This window comes from Oncorhynchus mykiss, chromosome 26 (assembly GCF_013265735.2).
Source record: "Oncorhynchus mykiss isolate Arlee chromosome 26, USDA_OmykA_1.1, whole genome shotgun sequence".
Taxonomy (NCBI): Eukaryota; Metazoa; Chordata; class Actinopteri; order Salmoniformes; family Salmonidae; genus Oncorhynchus; species Oncorhynchus mykiss.
In genome coordinates this window covers 7,179,889-7,200,206 of record NC_048590.1, presented here as the reverse complement: position 1 = coordinate 7,200,206, position 20,318 = coordinate 7,179,889, and the positions used below count along the sequence as shown (strand labels likewise).

The 20,318-nt window shown below is 44.6% G+C and overlaps 1 protein-coding gene and 1 long non-coding RNA gene across 18 annotated transcripts; both read right to left on the bottom strand.

The window, feature by feature from the left end:
* Nucleotides 1-5,822: 5,822 nt before the first annotated feature.
* On the bottom strand, nucleotides 5,823-8,699 carry LOC118944436. 17 transcript variants are annotated; one of them, XR_005039710.1, is made up of 4 exons: nucleotides 8,236-8,695; nucleotides 7,586-8,085; nucleotides 7,512-7,541; nucleotides 5,823-7,437 (listed from the first exon to the last, which is right to left on the bottom strand). It is a non-coding gene; the product is annotated as an uncharacterized LOC118944436 (long non-coding RNA). The 17 variants fall into 17 exon arrangements; XR_005039715.1 differs by having other exon boundaries at nucleotides 5,823-7,459; nucleotides 7,534-7,541; XR_005039703.1 differs by having other exon boundaries at nucleotides 5,823-8,085; nucleotides 8,236-8,265; nucleotides 8,318-8,699.
* Nucleotides 8,700-9,283: 584 nt separating this feature from the next.
* On the bottom strand, nucleotides 9,284-17,149 carry aph1b (APH1B gamma secretase subunit). Its single transcript, XM_036963692.1, has 6 exons — nucleotides 16,777-17,149; nucleotides 15,935-16,105; nucleotides 12,749-12,822; nucleotides 12,274-12,396; nucleotides 10,536-10,663; nucleotides 9,284-9,542 (listed from the first exon to the last, which is right to left on the bottom strand). Exons 1-6 carry the CDS (start codon nucleotides 16,887-16,889, stop codon nucleotides 9,375-9,377), a joined length of 777 nt encoding a protein of 258 aa, XP_036819587.1. The 5' UTR covers nucleotides 16,890-17,149; the 3' UTR covers nucleotides 9,284-9,374.
* Between the last annotated feature and the right edge of the window lie 3,169 nt (nucleotides 17,150-20,318).

The following is a 20,318-nucleotide window of genomic DNA, read 5'->3' as shown; positions in this document are numbered from 1 at the left end:
GTGCAATATTTCCACTTAGGTGGACATGTTTTGTAAACCACTTTAACATCCAGTGGGAAAGTATGGTAAAATGTGCTTCTAATTTGTGATTTTTGATAGATCGCCTATAGGGCCCAGACTATAAATTCAGTATGCCTAATTTTGTAAAAGTAAACATTCAACAAATCAAATATAATTTGTGTCACAAGCCATAGGAACGTGTTTTTGTTTTAAATCTAGGCTAAATGTGTTTCTAAATGTTACATTTAAGGCACTTGAGATTTTATTTTTTACACCTGATAGTGTTGCATATCTGAAACGTCTACAGCCGTTCCTACCGGTAACAACTCATCTACTGCCTCGACAGCGCCCTCATGTGTTCAATATGTCAGTCCATTATATTATTACAGTACAACATGCAGTGGAAGAGAGAGAGTTGGGTGAGACGGGACGCAGCTTAAGCCCCACCTTCTACAACATATATATATCAACGATTTGGCGCGGGCACTAGAACAGTCTGCAGCACCCGGCCTCACCCTACTAGAATCTGAAGTTAAATGTCTACTGTTTGCTGATGATCTGGTGCTTCTGTCACCAACCAAGGAGGGTCTACAGCAGCACCTAGATCTTCTGCACAGATTCTGCCAGACCTGGGCCCTGACAGACCTGAGCCCTGACAGTAAATCTCAGTAAGACCAAAATAACGGTGTTCCAAAAAAGGTCCAGTCGCCAGGACCGCAAATACAAATTCCATCTAGACACCGTTGCCCTAGAGCACACAAAACAACTATACATACCTCGGCCTAAACATCAGCGCCACAGGTAACTTCCACAAAGCTGTGAACAATCTGAGAGACAAGGCAAGAAGGGCATTCTATGCCATCAAAAGAAACATAAATTTCAACATACCAATTAGGATCTGGTTAAAATACTTGAATCAGTCATAGAACCCATTGCCCTTTATGGTTGTGAGGTCTGGGGTCCGCTCACCAACCAAGACTTCACAAAATGGGACAAACACCAAATTGAGACTCTGCATGCAGAATTCTGCAAAAACATCCTCAGTGTACAACGTAAAACACCAAATAATGCATGCAGAGCAGAATTAGGCCGATACTCGCTAATTATCAAAATCCAGAAAAGAGCCGTTAAATTCTCCAACCACCTAAAAGGAAGCGATTTCCAAACCTTCCACAACAAAGCCATCTCCTACAGAGAGATGAACCTGGAGAAGAGTCCCCTAAGCAAGCTGGTCCTGGGGCTCTGTTCACAAACACAAACACACCCCGCAGAGCCCGGGACAGCAACACAATTAGACCCAACCAAATCATGAGAAAACAAAAAGATAATTACTTGATACACTGGAAATATATATATTTATTTAAACAGAGCAAACTAGATTGTTATTTGACCATAAACAGAGAGTACACAGTGGCAGAATACCTGACCACTGTGACTGACCCCAAACTTAAGGAAAGCTTTGACTATGTACAGACTCAGTGAGCATAGCCTTGCTATTGTGAAAGGCCACCGTAGGCAGACATGGCTCTCAGGAGAAGACAGGCTATGTGCTCACTGCCCACAAAATGAGGTGGAAACTGAGCTGCACTTCCTAACCTCCTGCCCAATGTATGACCATATTAGAGACACATATTTCCCTCAGATTACACAGACCCACAAAGAATTCAAAAACAAACCCAATTTTGATAAACTCCCATATCTACTGGGTGAAATTCCACAGTGTGCCATCACAGCAGCAAGATTTGTGACCTGTTGCCACAAGAAAAGGTCAACCAGTGAAGAACAAACACCATTGTAAATACAACCCATATTTATGTTTATTTATTTTCCCTTTTGTACTTTAACCATTTGTACATCATTACAACACTCTATATTTCCATAATATGACATTTGTAATATCCTTATTAGTTTGGAACTTCTGTGAATGTGATGTTTACCGTTCATTATTATTGTTTTTCACTTTTGTATGTTATCTACCTCACTTGCTTTGGCAATGTTAACACGTTACCATGACAATAAACCCCCTTGAATTCAATTGAATTGAGAGAGTTAGAGAGAGAGAAAGAGAGAGAGAGAGAGAGAGAGAGAGAGAGAGAGAGAGAGGGGAGGGGAGATAGATAGGGGGTAGAGGGAGAAAAGAGACAGAGGAGGGGAGAGAGGTAGAGAGGGGGGAGAAAAATTGAATTGTATATTGCAAAACAAATTTCGTTCAATCAGATTTCTTCTGAACATTCTTCTTTACAAAGCTTTAGCAAAACATGGACCTGACCACCCTAAAGAGCCAGCCTCAACATGGACCTGAACCCCCTAAAGAGCCAGCCTCAACATGGACCTGACCACCCTAAAGAGCCAGCCTCAACATGGACCTAAACACTCTAATGAGCCAGCCTCAACATGGACCTGACCACCCTAAAGAACCAGCCTCAACATGGACCTGACCACCCTAAAGAGCCAGCCTCAACATGGACCTGACCACCCTAAAGAGCCAGCCTCAACATGGACCTGACCACCCTAAAGAACCAGCCTCAACATGGACCTGACCACCCTAAAGAGCCAGCCTCAACATGGACCTGACCACCCTAAAGAACCAGCCTCAACATGGACCTGACCACCCTAAAGAGCCAGCCTCAACATGGACCTGACCACCCTAAAGAGCCAGTCTCAACATGGACCTGACCACCCTAAAGAACCAGCCTCAACATGGACCTGACCACCCTAAAGAGCCAGCCTCAACATGGACCTGACCACCCTAAAGAACCAGCCTCAACATGGACCTGACCACCCTAAAGAACCAGCCTCAACATGGACCTGAACACCCTAAAGAGCCAGCCTCAACATGGACCTGACCACCCTAAAGAACCAGCCTCAACATGGACCTGACCACCCTAAAGAACCAGCCTCAACATGGACCTGACCACCCTAAAGAGCCAGCCTCAACATGGACCTGACCACCCTAAAGAGCCAGCCTCAACATGGACCTGACCACCCTAAAGAGCCAGCCTCAACATGGACCTGAACACTCTAATGAGCCAGCCTCAACATGGACCTGACCACCCTAAAGAACCAGCCTCAACATGGACCTGACCACCCTAAACAGCCAGCCTCAACATGGACCTGAACACCCTAAAGAACTAGTCTAGGATAACAGTGGAGAAAAAACCTATAGGAAGAAAGAAACCTTGAGAGGAACTAGACCCTAAGGAAGGAACCAATCCTCTTCTCTCTCTGGCTAGCCAGGCATGTTCAGAGGTAGTAAGCCCGCCAAGGTCGGGCAATTGTTCAAATGAAACTCAATACCCAACGAGTAAAACTTTTAAAAATGTGGAGCAATGGTGGTCTGGTGGTCATGTTCTCAAGTGTGGGATTTGAATGTGAATCGGATGCTTCTCACACAGAGGGCTCTGGTTACAGAGAGAGGAAGTGGGCCTATGTGTGACTGACTCTCACAAAGAGAAGAGGGCTTTGACCAAATCCCCTTTAGAGAGTTCCTGGGGGCGCTCCCAAGTCCCACGGCCGCTTTGTGCCCCTCCACCATTGTGTGTCTAGTTTCATCAGTTGTAAGGAGACGTGAGCATAAGGGGGACATGGCGGGAGGAGACTGTGGACAGGGGGACAGACAGGCAGAGGGGACAGACGGGCAGAGGGGACAGACAGGCGGACGGGACAGACAGGCAGAGGGGACAGACAGGCGAAGGGGACAGACAGGCGAAGGGGACAGACAGGCGGACGGGACAGACAGGCGAAGGGGAGAGACAGGCGGAGGGGACAGACAGGCGAAGGGGAGAGACAGGCGGAGGGGACAGACAGGCGGACGGGACAGACAGGCAGAGGGGACAGACAGGCGAAGGGGACAGACAGGCGAAGGGGACAGACAGGCGGACGGGACAGACAGGCGAAGGGGAGAGACAGGCGGAGGGGACAGACAGGAGGAGGGGACAGACAGGCAGAGGGGACAGACAGGCGAAGGGGACAGACAGGCGAAGGGGACAGACAGGCGGACGGGACAGACAGGCGAAGGGGAGAGACAGGCGGAGGGGACAGACAGGAGGAGGGGACAGACAGGTAGAGGGGACAGACAGGCGGAGGGGACAGACAGGCGAAGGGGAGAGACAGGCAGAGGGGACAGACAGGCGAAGGGGACAGACAGGCAGAGGGGACAGACAGGTGGAGGGGACAGACAGGCAGAGGGGACAGACAGGCAGAGGGGACAGACAGGCAGAGGGGACAGACAGGCAGAGGGGACAGACAGGCAGAGGGGACAGACAGGGGCTTCGTTACGGCAGATTAGAAACTATATGGTGGAGATGAACATAAACACACACAAACCAGATGCCCTTCCCTCCCTCCCTCGATCTCTCTCTCTCTCCCTCTCTCTAGCCCTCTCTCTCTCTCTAGCCCTCTCAATCTCTCTAGCCCTCTCTTTCTCTCACTCCCTTCCCTCTCTAGCCCTCTCTCTCTCTCTATCACTCCCTTCCCTCTCTAGCCCTCTCTCACTCCCTTCCCTCTCTAGCCCTCTCTCTCTCTATCACTCCCTTCCCTCTCTAGCCCTCTCCCTCTCACTCCCTTCCCTCTCTAGACCACTCTCTCTCTCTCACTCTCTTTCCCCCTGTCTCTCTCTCATATAAGGGGGCTGAAGGCATCCCCCTGTAGTGGGTGTGGTTTCTTCCCTCCCTGTGTGCTACAGGCTTTTGTTATCTCCCTTGGCCCTGCTGAAAGTACCCTTGATGGGCAGAATAGTTCACTCAGGATGGTTATGATGAACCTGACTCTACAGTGATGAGAGTAGAGAGAGTTCACTCAGGTTGGTTATGATGAACCTGACTCTACAGTTGTGAGAGTAGAGTTCACTCAGGTTGGTTATGATGAACCTGACTCTACAGTGGTGAGAGTAGAGAGTTCACTCAGGTTGGTTATGATGAACCTGACTCTACAGTGGTGAGAGTAGAGAGTTCACTCAGGTTGGTTATGATGAACCTGACTCTACAGTGGTGAGAGTAGAGAGAGTTCACTCAGGTTGGTTATGATGAACCTGACTCTACAGTGGTGAGAGTAGAGAGTTCACTCAGGATGGTTATGATGAACCTGACTCTACAGTGATGAGAGTAGAGAGAGTTCACTCAGGATGGTTATGATGAACCTGACTCTACAGTGATGAGAGTAGAGAGAGTTCACTCAGGTTGGTTATGATGAACCTGACTCTACAGTGATGAGAGTAGAGAGAGTTCACTCAGGATGGTTATGATGAACCTGACTCTACAGTGGTGAGAGTAGAGTTCACTCAGGTTGGTTAAAGGACCGCGGCCCAACACAAGACCCAACTCCATCAGCCCAACACAAGACCCAACTCCATCGGCCCAACACAAGACCCAACTCCATCGGCCCAACACAAGACCCAACTCCATCAGCCCAACACAAGACCCAACTCCATCGGCCCAACTCCATCGGCCCAACACAAGACCCAACTCCATCAGCCCAACACAAGACCCAACTCCATCGGCCCAACACAAGACCCAACTCCATCGGCCCAACACAAGACCCAACTCCATCGGCCCAACACAAGACCCAACTCCATCAGCCCAACACAAGACCCAACTCCATCAGCCCAACACAAGACCCAACTCCATCAGCCCAACACAAGACCCAACTCCATCAGCCCAACACAAGACCCAACTCCATCAGCCCAACACAAGACCCAACTCCATCAGCCCAACACAAGACCCAACTCCATCGGCCCAACACAAGACCCAACTCCATCAGCCCAACACAAGACCCAACTCCATCAGCCCAACACAAGACATAACTCCATCAGATGTTAAAGGACCTCCAACGTTTCTTTAACAGTTTTATTTTCCTATGTACAATGGAAACTAGGAGATGTAACATCATAGAGGGTTAAATAGTCATTTAGAAACAATATTATATACACATTTTTTTTTTTTAATCAGAGGGAACAGTTTTGTCATCACCTATGTACATACAGGTTGTTGTGCTCTTGATGACACGGTAGAATTAACTTGAGAACGACGTGCTACTACTTTTACATTTATATCAATACAGAAGCATGGTGAAATAACAGGGTGCACGCAGGCACAAGTCAAAACAGGAACATACAGCTCATTTGCATATCAGTGACCTTCAACCCTGAGAGGCTGATACTATTGGCTGGGAGTTCTCCACTATTATGTTAAAACTGTACAGCTCCATATATATGACCCAGGTCAGGGAAAAACATTTTAAAACCACAAGTGAGGTGACTCGTTTCATTTTGTCACTAAATTATTGCAGCCTAGTTTAAACTAACTTCCGTTGAGATCTCTAAAGGATTGTTTGTTTCCCCACAGGTCTTCCTCACTGCCTAGAAGAATCAGCTAATTCATCAACAACAACATGGTACATGTACATATTCAATCATTTGTTCCTCAAGGGCATGTCTTCTTTGAAAAGGGAGGATCGTCATCAGTTTGCATTGATTTCAATGGGAATATTTGAAAAGGGAGGATCATCATCAGTTTGCATTGATTTCAATGGGAATATTTGACTAAAATAGAAGTCAGGACTGAACAGGGTGCTACAGTTTGGGTCTGTTTACTCAGACAAAAAGTTAAGCCACTTCTAAAAATAAAATAAAACATTCTCAGTTGAGATTTTTTTTTTTTAAGTTAAAAGTGCTTTTCAGTCCAGAAATAAGGTTAACCTGGGTCTGGGGAAACCGACCCCCTGTATGTCCAACCCATAAACACCCGTCCTAAAGCCAACTAGATCAGACCAACCCTTGAGGTCAGTGTGATGAATACAAATAAAATAAACATTTAGCTTAGCAGCACTAAATCAGTATGTAAAGCACATCATTCATATAAAAACACTCATCATCATCATCATCATCAGGTCAATATTTATATTTGTGTAGGTTTTAGGCCGAATATATTCATCTGGACTATCAAACAACAAACACACCACATCTGACATATTTTCAGTTTCAATCAGAACTTCATTTTTGAAGCAGCTCATAACTTAATGTTTACAACAAACAAACAAAAAATCCTAACTCAATGTCATCCTAATATGCTGCTTTCGTTCTCCGGAGGAATTTGCTTTTGTTTGGGGGGAGTTTACGGAAAGTAAGTTGTTGATATGCAAAACACTGCTGTATTGTATCGTACTACCGACTCATCTAAAACAGGAGAACGACACGGCTGCCCTGCCAGACTGCCCTGCCAGACTGCCCTGCAAGACTGACGACTAACACAGCAGGAGACAGAAACACGAACTGGATTCAAAACATCACAGGTCTGATATCGATGAAACACTTAAAGGTTCATTTACAAAGACAATCTAGGGCCGTCTATTTATAAAGCATCTCATAGTCGACCTGCCGATCTGCTGTAGGATCAGTTTAGACCTGCTGATCTACTGTAGGATCAGTTTAGACCTGCTGATCTACTGTAGGATCAGTTTAGACCTGCTGTAGGATCAGTTTAAACCTGCTGATCTACTGTAGGATCAGTTTAGACCTGCTGTAGGATCAGTTTAGACCTGCTGATCTACTGTAGGATCAGTTTAGACCTGCTGTAGGATCAGTTTAGACCTGCTGTAGGATCAGTTTAGACCTGCTGTAGGATCAGTTTAGACCTGCCGATCTGCTGTAGGATCAGTTTAGACCTGCTGATCTACTGTAGGATCAGTTTAGACCTGCTGATCTACTGTAGGATCAGTTTAGACCTGCTGATCTACTGTAGGATCAGTTTAGACCTGCTGATCTACTGTAGGATCCGTTTAGACCTGCTGATCTACTGTAGGATCAGTTTAGACCTGCTGTAGGATCAGTTTAGACCTGCTGATCTACTGTAGGATCAGTTTAGACCTGCTGTAGGATCAGTTTAGACCTGCTGTAGGATCAGTTTAGACCTGCCGATCTGCTGTAGGATCAGTTTAGACCTGCTGATCTACTGTAGGATCAGTTTAGACCTGCTGATCTACTGTAGGATCAGTTTAGACCTGCTGATCTACTGTAGGATCAGTTTAGACCTGCTGATCTACTGTAGGATCAGTTTAGACCTGCTGATCTGCTGTAGGATCAGTTTAGACCTCCTGATCTACTGTAGGAACAGTTTAGACCTGCTGATCTACTGAAGGATCAGTTTAGACCTCCTGATCTACTGTAGGAACAGTTTCGACCTGCCGATCTGCTGAAGGATCAGTTTAGACCCGCTGATCTACTGTGGGATCAGTTTAGACCTGCTGTAGGATCAGTTTAGACCTGCTGATCTACTGTAGGATCAGTTTAGACCCGCTGATCTACTGTGGGATCAGTTTAGACCTGCTGTAGGATCAGTTTAGACCTGCTGATCTGCTGTAGGATCAGTTTCGACCTGCCGATCTGCTGTAGGATCAGTTTAGACCTGCCGATCTGCTGTAGGATCAGTTTAGACCTGCCGATCTGCTGAAGGATCAGTTTAGACCTGCCGATCTGCTGAAGGATCAGTTTAGACCTGCCGATCTACTGTAGGATCAGTTTAGACCTGCCAATCTACTGTAGGATCAGTTTAGACCTGCCGATCTACTGTAGGATCAGTTTCGACCTGCTGATCTACTGTAGGATCAGTTTAGCCTTTCAGATCAGAACCAATAAGATCACATGGGGGGGGGGGGTCTGATCCTAGATTATAATGAATAAGATTACATGGACATGTGGGGGGGGGGTCTGATCCTAGATTATAACGAATAAGATTACATGGGGGGGGGGGGTCTGATCCTAGATTATAATGAATAAAATTACATGGACATGGGGGGGGGGGGGGTCTGATCCTAGATTATAATGAATAAAATTACATGGACATGGGGGGGGGGGGGGGTCTGATCCTAGATTATAATGAATAAAATTACATGGACATGGGGGGGGTGTCTGATCCTAGATCAGCGCTTCTACTCGGATGCTTTATGGATACAGGGCCAAAACACTAAGCTGCCTCATCATTACTGTAGAAGGCACAGATCCAGAGACCCGTCTGGTGTCAAATAGGTACCGTCTCGTTAAGGAACTACATACCCTACATTTTAAAACTACACACAGATAAAATGTGTTCGTCAACGTTCCCTCGTCCATCTGTAAACAGTTAATCAACCGTTCTGAGCAGTGTCTGCCAAGGATGTAGTGGTAACAAAAGAAGGATCCCCTAGATTATTATATTACTAATGCAGTGTAATACATCTGCCCTTCACTAAATAAAAAAGGTGTTTAAACAATATTTACTCTGGACTACAACAGAGACATATAATTGACCCAGTTTGTCTTTAACTTATTTATTTGTTTGTGTCCTGTTGGATAGCGTCCCCATACAGTGTGTGTGTGTGTGTGTGTCTTTAGTGGTGTTCTGTTATCTGGGCCGGTGGTTGGCCAACAGGAAGTCCTTGTCTTTGCAGGTAAGGCAGAGTTTAAGGTTCCGGAGAGATCCCCCGGAGCAGAAGAACGCCCAGAGACCCACGAGGAACACGATGATGTAGGTGGGAACCAGGCTGCCCACGTACTGAGGGTTCTGGAATGTCTAGGAGAGAAATAACAAAGACTGATGAGTTTTGGATCTCCGGGGAAATTCCTACAGAAGGTTCTGGTTCAGGAACCTCTGGGAGAAAAAAAAATACTGAGGGTTCTAGAACGTCTGGGGAGAGAAATAACAAAGACTGATGAGTTTTGGATCTCCGGGGAAATTCCTACAGAAGGTTCTGGTTCAGGAACCTCTGGGAGAAAAAAAAATACTGAGGGTTCTAGAACGTCTGGGGAGAGAAATAACAAAGACTGATGAGTTTTGGATCTCTGGGGAAATTCCTACAGAAGGTTCTGGTTCAGGAACCTCTGGGAGAAAGAAAATACTGAGTGTTCTAGAACATCTGGGGAGAGAAATAACAAAGACTGATGAGTTTTGGATCTCTGGGGAAATTCCTACAGAAGGTTCTGGTTCAGGAACCTCTGGGAGAAAGAAAATACTGAGGGTTCTAGAACGTCTGGGGAGAGAAATAACAAAGACTGATGAGTTTTGGATCTCTGGGGAAATTCCTACAGAAGGTTCTGGTTCAGGAACCTCTGGGAGAAAGAAAATACTGAGGGTTCTAGAACGTCTGGGGAGAGAAATAACAAAGACTGATGAGTTTTGGATCTCTGGGGAAATTCCTACAGAAGGTTCTGGTTCAGGAACCTCTGGGAGAAAGAAAATACTGAGGGTTCTAGAACGTCTGGGGAGAGACATGACAACAACGGCTGAGTTACTATGGGGACATGTTTTGTCCCATTTGAAGTGCTGTGGTGAAGGACAGGAATCAGTGGAGGAGCCTTTGTGACATCACGTCCCAACGGGGATGAACATGTTACTAAGTTACTAAGAAAAAGTACTAGGATGTAAGACTACTGCCAACACACATTTACTTCTGAGTATTTATTCATCAACCCATCAGTCAAGTCCACCTACAGCATGAACACAATGATCTACTGTATCGGTCTATCTATCCATCCAGCCATCCTTTCTGTCTCTTTTCTGACTTACCAGACAGGAGACGAGGAGGTGGCTGATGACGACCACAGCCAGAGACCACCAGTGTTGTTTCTCACAGGAATCAAAGAACACCACACCCCAGAACATGTGGAGCAGGATGATGGCCATGGTCATGAAGGCTGTAGGGGAGACAGAGAGAGAGTTAGCCTCAGGATGATGGCCATGGTCATGAAGGCTGTAGGGGAGACAGAGAGAGAGTTAGCCTCAGGATGATGGCCATGGTCATGAAGGCTGTAGGGAGACAGAGAGAGAGTTCGCCTCAGGATGATGGCCATGGTCATGAAGGCTGTAGGGGAGACAGAGAGAGAGTTAGCCTCAGGATGATGGCCATGGTCATGAAGGCTGTAGGGAGACAGAGTTAGCCTCAGGATGATGGTCATGAAGGCTATAGGGAGACAGAGAGAGAGTTAGCCTCAGGATGATGGCCATGGTCATGAAGGCCGTAGGGGAGACAGAGAGAGAGTTAGCCTCAGGATGATGGCCATGGTCATGAAGGCTGTAGGGAGACAGAGTTAGCCTCAGGATGACGGCCATGGTCATGAAGGCCGTAGGGGAGACAGAGAGAGAGTTAGCCTCAGGATGATGGCCATGGTCATGAAGGCTATAAGGAGACAGAGTTAGCCTCAAGTCAATCAGAAAAATGACTACTAGGCCTCCCTAGTGATGCAGCGGTCTAACACGGAACCCAAACCGTCGTACGTGTGCGCCATCGTGCATAACTGTATTTTGTCCCTCCACACCAAACGCGTTCAAGACACGCATGTTAAAATATCAAAACAAACTCTGAACCAATTACATTAATTTGGGGAGAGGTCGAGAAGCATTAAACATTCATGGCAATTTATCTAGCTGGCTTGCACTTGCTAGCTAATTTGTCCTATTTAGCTAGCTTGCTGTTGCTAGCTAATTTGTCCTGGGATATAAACATTGAGTTGTTATTTTACCTGAAATGCACAAGGTCCTCTACTCCGACAATTAATCCACACATAAAACTGTCAAGCGAATCGTTTCTAGTCATCTCTCCTGCTTCCAGGTTTTTTCTTCTCTGGACTTTATATTGCGATTTGAGACTTTCGTAAAATTAGGTGCATTACCGCCACCGACCTCATTAGTCTTTCAGTCACCCACGTGGGTATAACCAATGAGATGGCACAGCACGTGGGTACCTGCTTCTATAAACCAATGAGGAGATGGCACGTGGGTACCTGCTTCTATAAACCAATGAGGAGATGGCACGTGGGTACCTGCTTCTATAAACCAATGAGATGAGAGAGGCAGGACTTGCAGCGCGATCTGCGTCACCAATAGAAAGGACTTCAATTTTTGCCCTTGGCAACGCAGCCGCTCGTTGGGTTGCGCGAGCACCTTGTGGCTGGCCGGGCACCTGCAGGCTGACTTCGGTCGTCAGTAGAACTGCGTTTCCTCCGACACATTGGTGCGGCTGACTTCCCGGGTTAAGTGAGCGTGTATTAAGAAGCACGGTTTGTTGGGTCATGTTTCGGAGGACACGTGACTCGACCTTCGCCTCTCCCGAGCCCATTAGGGAGTTGCAGCGATGAGACAAGATGAAAATTGGATCTCATGAAATTGGGGAGTAAAGGAGGGTAAAATATAAAAATAAATAAAAATAAAAGACTACCGTCAGGAAAGTTAGTGAAATAAAACATGTCTTCCTGTGTGGTATCAGGCTATTAAGTACATTTTAAAACATGGCAGACTCATACAGTACCTGAGGACAGGAAGTAGTGTTGGGAGTCTCCATGGATACCAATGGTGCCGGGGCCAACAGAATCGGCCAGGATATTGACCATTGAGAACGCTCCACTCATGAAGCCGAACCCCAGCCCAGACACTGGGGAAAACAGAGACACTATCAGACACTGGGGAGACAGACAACAACAGGGAAAGATGTAATGGCACTCTACGGTCTAAAATAACAGCTATGAGGGTTTTAATGTAATATGAACCATGATAACTGCTACCACAGAGGCTACAAAACTCTGCCTCAAAGCTAATATCTTCCATCTGCTTCTATTCATAATCTCTAATATCTTCCATCTGCTTCTACTCATAAATCGCTAATATCTGCTTCTATTCATAATCTAATATCTTCCATCTGCTTCTATTCATAATCGCTAATATCTTCCATCTGCTTCTATTCATAATGTTATGCACGAGGTAATTTTCGGTCTTCCTCCACATACCATAGGCTAGTTGCCGTATGGAGATCGGCATCGTTTCCTCTGCACTCAACATGAGCAAGCCTTCGTTTGCCTTCCTGTAAAACAAAGAAATAGCACAACAATCAAACTACAGTATCATCAAATATAGTAGCACCCAAACCCAACCCTTCATTATACTACAGTTTCCACGTTTCTCCAACACTAAAAACTAAGTCAAACTATCGTCGAATCACTGAGTGTCCATCCGCTATCATTAAGTGTCCATCCGCTATCATTAAGCGTCCATCCGCTATCATTAAGCGTCCATCCGCTATCATTAAGCGTCCATCCGCTATCATTAAGCGTCCATCCGCTATCATTAAGCGTCCATCCGCTATCATTAAGCGTCCATCCGCTATCATTAAGCGTCCATCCGCTATCATTAAGTCAAAACTATAACTCGGCCATTCACCGTCATCTTGGTAAGCAACTCCAGTGTAGATTTGGCATTGTGTTTTAGGTTATTGTCCTGCTGAAAGGTGAATTCATCTCCCAGTGTCTGGTGGAAAGCAGACTGAACCAGGTTTTCCTCTAGGATTTTGCCTGTGCTTAGCACCATTCCATTTATTTTTTATCCTGAAAAACTCGTCCTTAACAATTACAAGCCATACCCATAACATGAAGCAGCCACCACTATGCTTGAAAACATGGAGAGTGGTACTCAGTAATCTGTTGTATTTGCCCCAAACATAACACTTTGTTTTCAGGAGAAAAAGTTGAGCGTTTTGCCACATTCTTTTCAGTATTACTTAAGTGCCTTGTTGGATGCATGTTTTGGAATATTTTTTATTAAAGACTTCCTTCTTTTCACTCTGTCATTTAGGTTAGTATTGTGGAGTAACTACAATGATGTTGATCCCATCCTCAGGTTTCTCCTATCACAGCCATTAAACTCTGTAACTGTTTTAAAGTCACCATTGGCCTCATGGTGAAATCCCTGAGTGGTTTCTTTCCTCTCTGGCAACTGCGTTAGGAAGGACGCCTGTATCTTTGTAGTGAATGGGGTGTATTGATACACCATCCAAAGTGTAATTAATAACTTCACCATGCTCAAAGGGATATTCAACGTCTGCTTTTTTTATTTCATCTACCAATAGGTGCCCTTCTTTGTGAGGCGTTGGAAAATCTCCTTGATCTTTGTGGTTGAATCTGTGTTTCAAATCCACTGCTCGACTGAGGGACCTTACAGATAATTGTATGTGTGGGGTACAAAGATGAGGTATTCATTCAAAAATCTTCTTAAACACCATTTATAGCACACAGAGTGAGTCCATGCAACTTATTTAAACCCATTGTTACTCCTGAACGTTTGCCATAACAACAGGGTTGAATACTTACTGACTCAAGACATTTCAGCTTTTCGTTTTTTAATTTTGTAAATTTTTTTGAAAAAACATAATTCCATTTTGAAATGAGGTATTGTGTGTAACCATTGGGTAACGTAGAGATGCGGTCTTGAGGGCAAATATTCAGAAGGATGCAGAAGGTCCTGGTGCAAAGGTGTGATAGCCAGCAATTCCTATTGACAACACAAACAGGTAGACAATAGACTTCTCAAACTAAATCAACGGGCTTATCCTGTAGCTTCCATAGCTCTTATAGGTAGAGGGTGGATCTGGCTCAAGCACCCTCCCCAATCTACCCAGAAATCCCAAAACTGGTGGGCCATACCCATGTCCAATGACGAGTATGCACATAACTGGTAAACAAAATTCAACTGTCGTCCTCATTAATTACCCCATTACTACATCCTGTCTAAAACAGACGGAACCACTTCCACGTACCCTTTAAAAATTGGGCACACGTTAAACATCAATCATGAATTCTTACATGAACGGAACCGGCGAATGACGGCAACCCAGTAACATATAGTGGGGAGCAACGGCGGGCGCGCTCCTGCCGCACAAATAAACGACACAGACAAGACACACGGAGCTCTGATCCAATATGAGAAGTCTGAATAAAGGCAAGCATTAACAGCATGAAACAGAATCTCTAACTCGTGAGTGTTACGATGATTCTGTGCACCGAAACAACGTTTCACTCTGGCCGGCTAGAGACAGGAAAATAACCGCCTTTAGGTGTGGAAACGGTTTTCCTAAAATACCTTTCAAATCTTTTCCTACCGAACTGGATGGATAAACAGCAGCTTACTGCTAACACAGGAGCTATAGAACAATATAGCCGTGCAGTATAATGCTAACTGCTAACACAGGAGCTATAGAATAATATAGTGCTGCAGTATAATGCTAACTGCTAACACAGGAGCTATAGAATAATATAGCCGTGCAGTATAATGCTAACTGCTAACACAGGAGCTATAGAACAATATAGTGCTGCAGTATAATGCTAACTGCTAACACAGGAGCTATAGAACAATATAGTGCTGCAGTATAATGCTAACTGCTAACACAGGAGCTATAGAATAATATAGTGCTGCAGTATAATGCTAACTGCTAACACAGGAGCTATAGAATAATGTAGTGCTGCAGTATAATGCTTATTTTTTTTATTTTACCTTTATTTAACTAGGCAGGTCTTATTTTCAATGACGGCCTAGGAACAGTGGGTTAACTGCCTTGTTCAGGGGCAGAACGACCTTATCAGCTCGGGGGTTTGAACTTGCAACCTTCCGGTTACTAGTCCAACGCTCCACTAGGCTACCCTGCCGCCCCTTCTAGGAAGAAATGGCAGAATGCATAAGGGAAATAGGCCCTATATTAAAATAGAGCGTTCTAACAGAAGTTTAGTGTGCATTCGTGACGAGTTGGGCATAAATCCACATCTCCACAAGGCCAGAGACCAATAATATAAAATGTTATCCATTTTAAAACAAAAGGTGGAATAACTCAAAAAGGGTGTGAATACTTTCTGAAAACACTGATATTCCTCTCAACAATGGACTTCTTCTCTGTTACAGTCTGGAAAAAACCCCCTGAGGGATATAAGACCAGAATGTAGAGCAGCAGCATCGCTGAGCAGGTCATGGGATAGGCTTATTACACCTGGGTTCAAATACTATTTGAAATCATTTCAAATACTTTATCTGGGTTTGATTTGAGCCTGTCGGGCTTAAATTGACCCATAGGTGACGTTAAAAAACGGCCATCACTGACTATGTAGCACTCCACACAGGCTAAAGCAAATGAGCCCAGGTCTGCGACTTACTTTAGCAGCTTGTAGTAGCCAAAGCGGAAAGTCTCCTGCAGCAGCACGGAGAGCACCACCCCGAATATGAGCAGTCCTTTCTGCTGGGAGGAACTCTCTTTGTTGCTGATCTGAACGGTGATGAACCACACTAGTGAAGACAGCAGCAGAGAACACAACCAGAAGAACGCCCTGGGAAAGAGAGAAGAAGAAAAACACGAGTTTAACACTAGGTATAGAAACACTCATTAAATAAGGTTCATCACACACACTGAAATGGACAGAGTTTAGGATTGGATGAACTTGTCTCCAAATAGGATTTTTTTTAGACACATAGTACTACTGTATACAAAATAGACACTGGTCAACACACACAACATAATACATACATAGCAAGGTACCCCTGTCATACACATTGTACACTTCTCATATAGCCACATACATAATATTTAGCTAACTAGTACATACATGAATGACTGTACTGTGTAACAAAACATTCTACGGGTGCTCCACAAAATGTAAAAGAAAAACAGGGGGGGTACCTGTAGTCGCGCATGTGCGACTATTTAGGTTTAGTGCTGGGCTGGAACAAAACATTGCGCGACCAGTAGCTCTCCAACTAACAGTGGTTTGTGTTTAATATTTGCAGAAACTTAACAGTCAATAATTATAATACAGCAAAAGCACATGTCCGGAAATGTGTGACCAAAAAGAAGAGGTTTTGTTTGTGATTTAGCATTAGCCTTTGGGCTACCTAGTTCTAATAAACAGCTAACTGCTGTTGGCTAGAAGGCTACACTATCCAAATCTAGATGGTTTGCTTGCTATCTATTTATTTAGTTAACGTTACACTAGCTACTTACCCGGCGATAAGAAATATCACTCGGAGTGGGTCCCTGGCAATAGTAAACAAGAACAGTGCAATGGCAGGGCCGAAAGCGATGAATGTACACCCGAAAAACACAGATGCAGTCATTTTGGGGCTTGGTCCGACTTCGACTCAAGTTAGCCTGTTAACAAAACCTCCACCGCAGGGCCCTTCTTCTCTTCAATGGCTGAAAGAGTGTATCTTTCCGAGAGCTTGGATGCTTCTTTACAACTGAAGTAAACCTGAAGCTATCTAAATAATCTCATTGTTGTGGATTTTATTGTGGGTTCCTTGATGCTACAGTATCACTTCCTGTTCTAAATGTTTGCAGGCACGTGACCGCAGGAGCAAAGATATTCGACGACAAAAGTTCCCGCATAGCCAATATTCAGCAATTGTTTTCAGACAATGATAAATTATTTCAGACAAGACGATGCACCTATTCAAAATATAGCTATTCATACGTTATTTGTATACGTGTGATTTATGAAAATAGTATTATTTATGTCTGTGCCACTAACGAATTTTGAGAAATAAATATGTCGGCTTTCTCGTTTCCTCACTATCTTTGACTCAAAACTCAATCTCTCCAACAGCGACATCTACAGTCTTTATACGGCATTACTTTCTGAGATAGTATTAACCAACGTTATCAATCCACTCTCAAATCAAAATTCAAATAAAAATTGCATTTTGTCACATGCGCCGAATACAACAGGTAGACCTTACCGTGAAATGCTTACCTACAAGCCCTTAACCAACAATGCAGTTTTATCAAATTCGGTGGATTTCTTTGTCAAATTGTAGGCTTATCGTGTGTATTTAAATACAAATATATGTTTTGTTTTTTTTGGGAACAGCTGTTTGACCAACATTTAACAGCAGAGGTCACTATTTGTTCTCTACCAGATAAAGACTGAAGCAACCAACTACTGTATCTGTAAATATTCTGTTCATTAAACCCAAGATGATGTGTCATGGTGCATCTGTCACAGCCACCTCTGAGTAACAGAAACCGTACAGTGCCTGGCTAGATCAGCAAGATATATAAGATCACATCTGCTGATTCCAAATGACATCACGTACTATGTTTTGCCTATGACTTAATGTAGCGTGTCAACTCTATTTGAGTGGTTCCACGGTGTGGCTTTTAAATCTGTATTTTGTATTTTCAACTAATATATCAATGTGGAGTGACATTTTAATACATGTTTACTATCTCTAACATATGTTACATCAGCCCAGACTACATGCACCACATCATTCAATAGAATTAGGTGATCTCTATGACATGCACAGTCCTATCATCTTTGATGTCTCGCTCTCTCTCTCTCTTTGATCTCTCTCTCTCTCTCCCTCTCTCTCTCTCTCTCTCTGTCTCTCTCTCTCTCTCTCCCTCTCTCTGTCTCTCTCTCTCTCTCTCTCTCTCTCTCTCTCTCTATCTTTCTCTCTCTCTTTCTTTCTGTCTCTCTATAGCTCCTGTGTTAGCAGTTAGCATTATACTGCAGCACTATATTATTCTATAGCTCCTGTGTTAGCAGTTAGCATTATACTGCAGCACTATATTGTTCTATAGCTCCTGTGTTAGCAATTAGCATTATACTGCAGCACTATATTGTTCTATAGCTCCTGTGTTAGCAGTTAGCATTATACTGCAGCACTATATTGTTCTATAGCTCCTGTGTTAGCAGTTAGCATTATACTGCAGCACTATATTGTTCTATAGCTCCTGTGTTAGCAGTTAGCATTATACTGCAGCACTATATTGTTCTATAGCTCCTGTGTTAGCAGTTAGCATTATACTGCAGCACTATATTGTTATATAGCTCCTGTGTTAGCAGTTAGCATTATACTGCAGCACTATATTGTTCTATAGCTCCTGTGTTAGCAGTAAGCTGCTGTTTATCCATCCAGTTCGGTAGGAAAAGATTTGAAAGGTATTTTAGGAAAATCGTTTCCACACGTAAAGGCGGTTATTTTCCTGCCTCTAGCCGGCCAGAGTGAAACGTTGTTTCGGTGCACAGAATCATCGTAACACTCACGAGTTAGAGACTCTGTTTCATGCTGTTAATGCTTGCCTTTATTCATACTTCCCACATTGGGTCAGAGCTAGTATTCTAGCTTGAGTTAACCTAATAAAAAATCCAAACCTTTCCAGTTAGATGACAGGTTTAATTTTGCCCACTAAGCACTGGCGTACCCCAACAACAAAGTGGTGTGGGCGTACCCCAACAACAAAGTGGTGTGGGCGTACCCCAACAACAAAGTGGTGTGGGCGTACCCCAACAACAAAGTGGTGTGGGCGTACCCCAACAACAAAGTGGTGTGGGCGTACCCCAACAACAAAGTGGTGTGGGCGTACCCCAACAACAAAGTGGTGTGGGCGTACCCCAACAACAGAATAGTGTGGGCGTACCCCAACAACAAAGTGGTGTGGGCGTACCCCAACAACAGAATAGTGTGGGCGTACCCCAACAATAAAATGGTGAGGGTGTACCCCAACAACAGAATAGTGTGGGCGTACCCCAACAATAAAATGGTGAGGGTGTACCCCAACAACAGAATGGTGTGGGCGTACCCCAACAACAGAATGGTGAGGGTGTACCCCAACAACAGAATAGTGTGGGCGTATCACAACAATAAAATGGTGAGGGCGTACCCCAACAACAGAATAGTGTGGGCGTACCCCAACAATAAAATGGTGAGGGTGTACCCCAACAACAGAATGGTGAGGGCGTACCCCAACAATAAAATGGTGAGGGTGTACCCCAACAACAGAATGGTGAGGGTGTACCCCAACAACAGAATGGTGAGGGTGTACCCCAACAACAGAATGGTGTGGGCGTACCCCAACAACAGAATGGTGAGGGCGAACCCCAACAACAGAATGGTGAGGGTGTACCCCAACAACAGAATGGTGAGGGCGAACCCCAACAACAGAATGGTGAGGGCGAACCCCAACAACAGAATGGTGAGGGTGTACCCCAACAACAGAATGGTGTGGGCGTACCCCAACAACAGAATGGTGAGGGTGTACCCCAACAACAGAATGGTGAGGGCGAACCCCAACAACAGAATGGTGAGGGCGAACCCCAACAACAGAATGGTGAGGGTGTACCCCAACAACAGAATGGTGAGGGAGAACCGCAACAACAGAATGATGAGGGCGAACCCCAACAACAGAATGGTGAGGGTGTACCCCAACAACAGAATGATGAGGGCGAACCCCAACAACAGAATGATGAGGGCGAACCCCAACAAAAATATGGACACCTGCCTGTTGGCCTGCTTCGCTTCCTGCGCCACTTTGTTCCTTTGGTTTGTATGTTTGTTTGAGTTTTTTTAGTTGCATGGTTTTTAAGTTAAAAGTAAAGAAGCAATTGGTATACAGACATAAAGCGTTTTAACTGAATTGTGAAGAGGAATTGACAATGTGTTAACTTGATGACTGAAACGGTAACGATTGAAAACCATGCCTTATTAAAATAATTGTAAAAAAAAACAGTCATTTTTGTTGTCTGCCTCTGCGTCACTCTG

Coding starts and splice junctions, on each gene's coding strand:
- aph1b (XM_036963692.1), bottom strand. CDS start 16,889: ATGACTGCATCTGTGTTTTTCGGGTGTACATTCATCGCTTTCGGCCCT. Junction 12,823..15,934: donor GGCTACTACAAGCTGCTAAA/GTAAGTCGCAGA, acceptor TTTGTTTTACAG/GAAGGCAAACGAAGGCTTGC. Junction 9,543..10,535: donor ACCTCCTCGTCTCCTGTCTG/GTAAGTCAGAAA, acceptor TTTCTCTCCTAG/ACATTCCAGAACCCTCAGTA.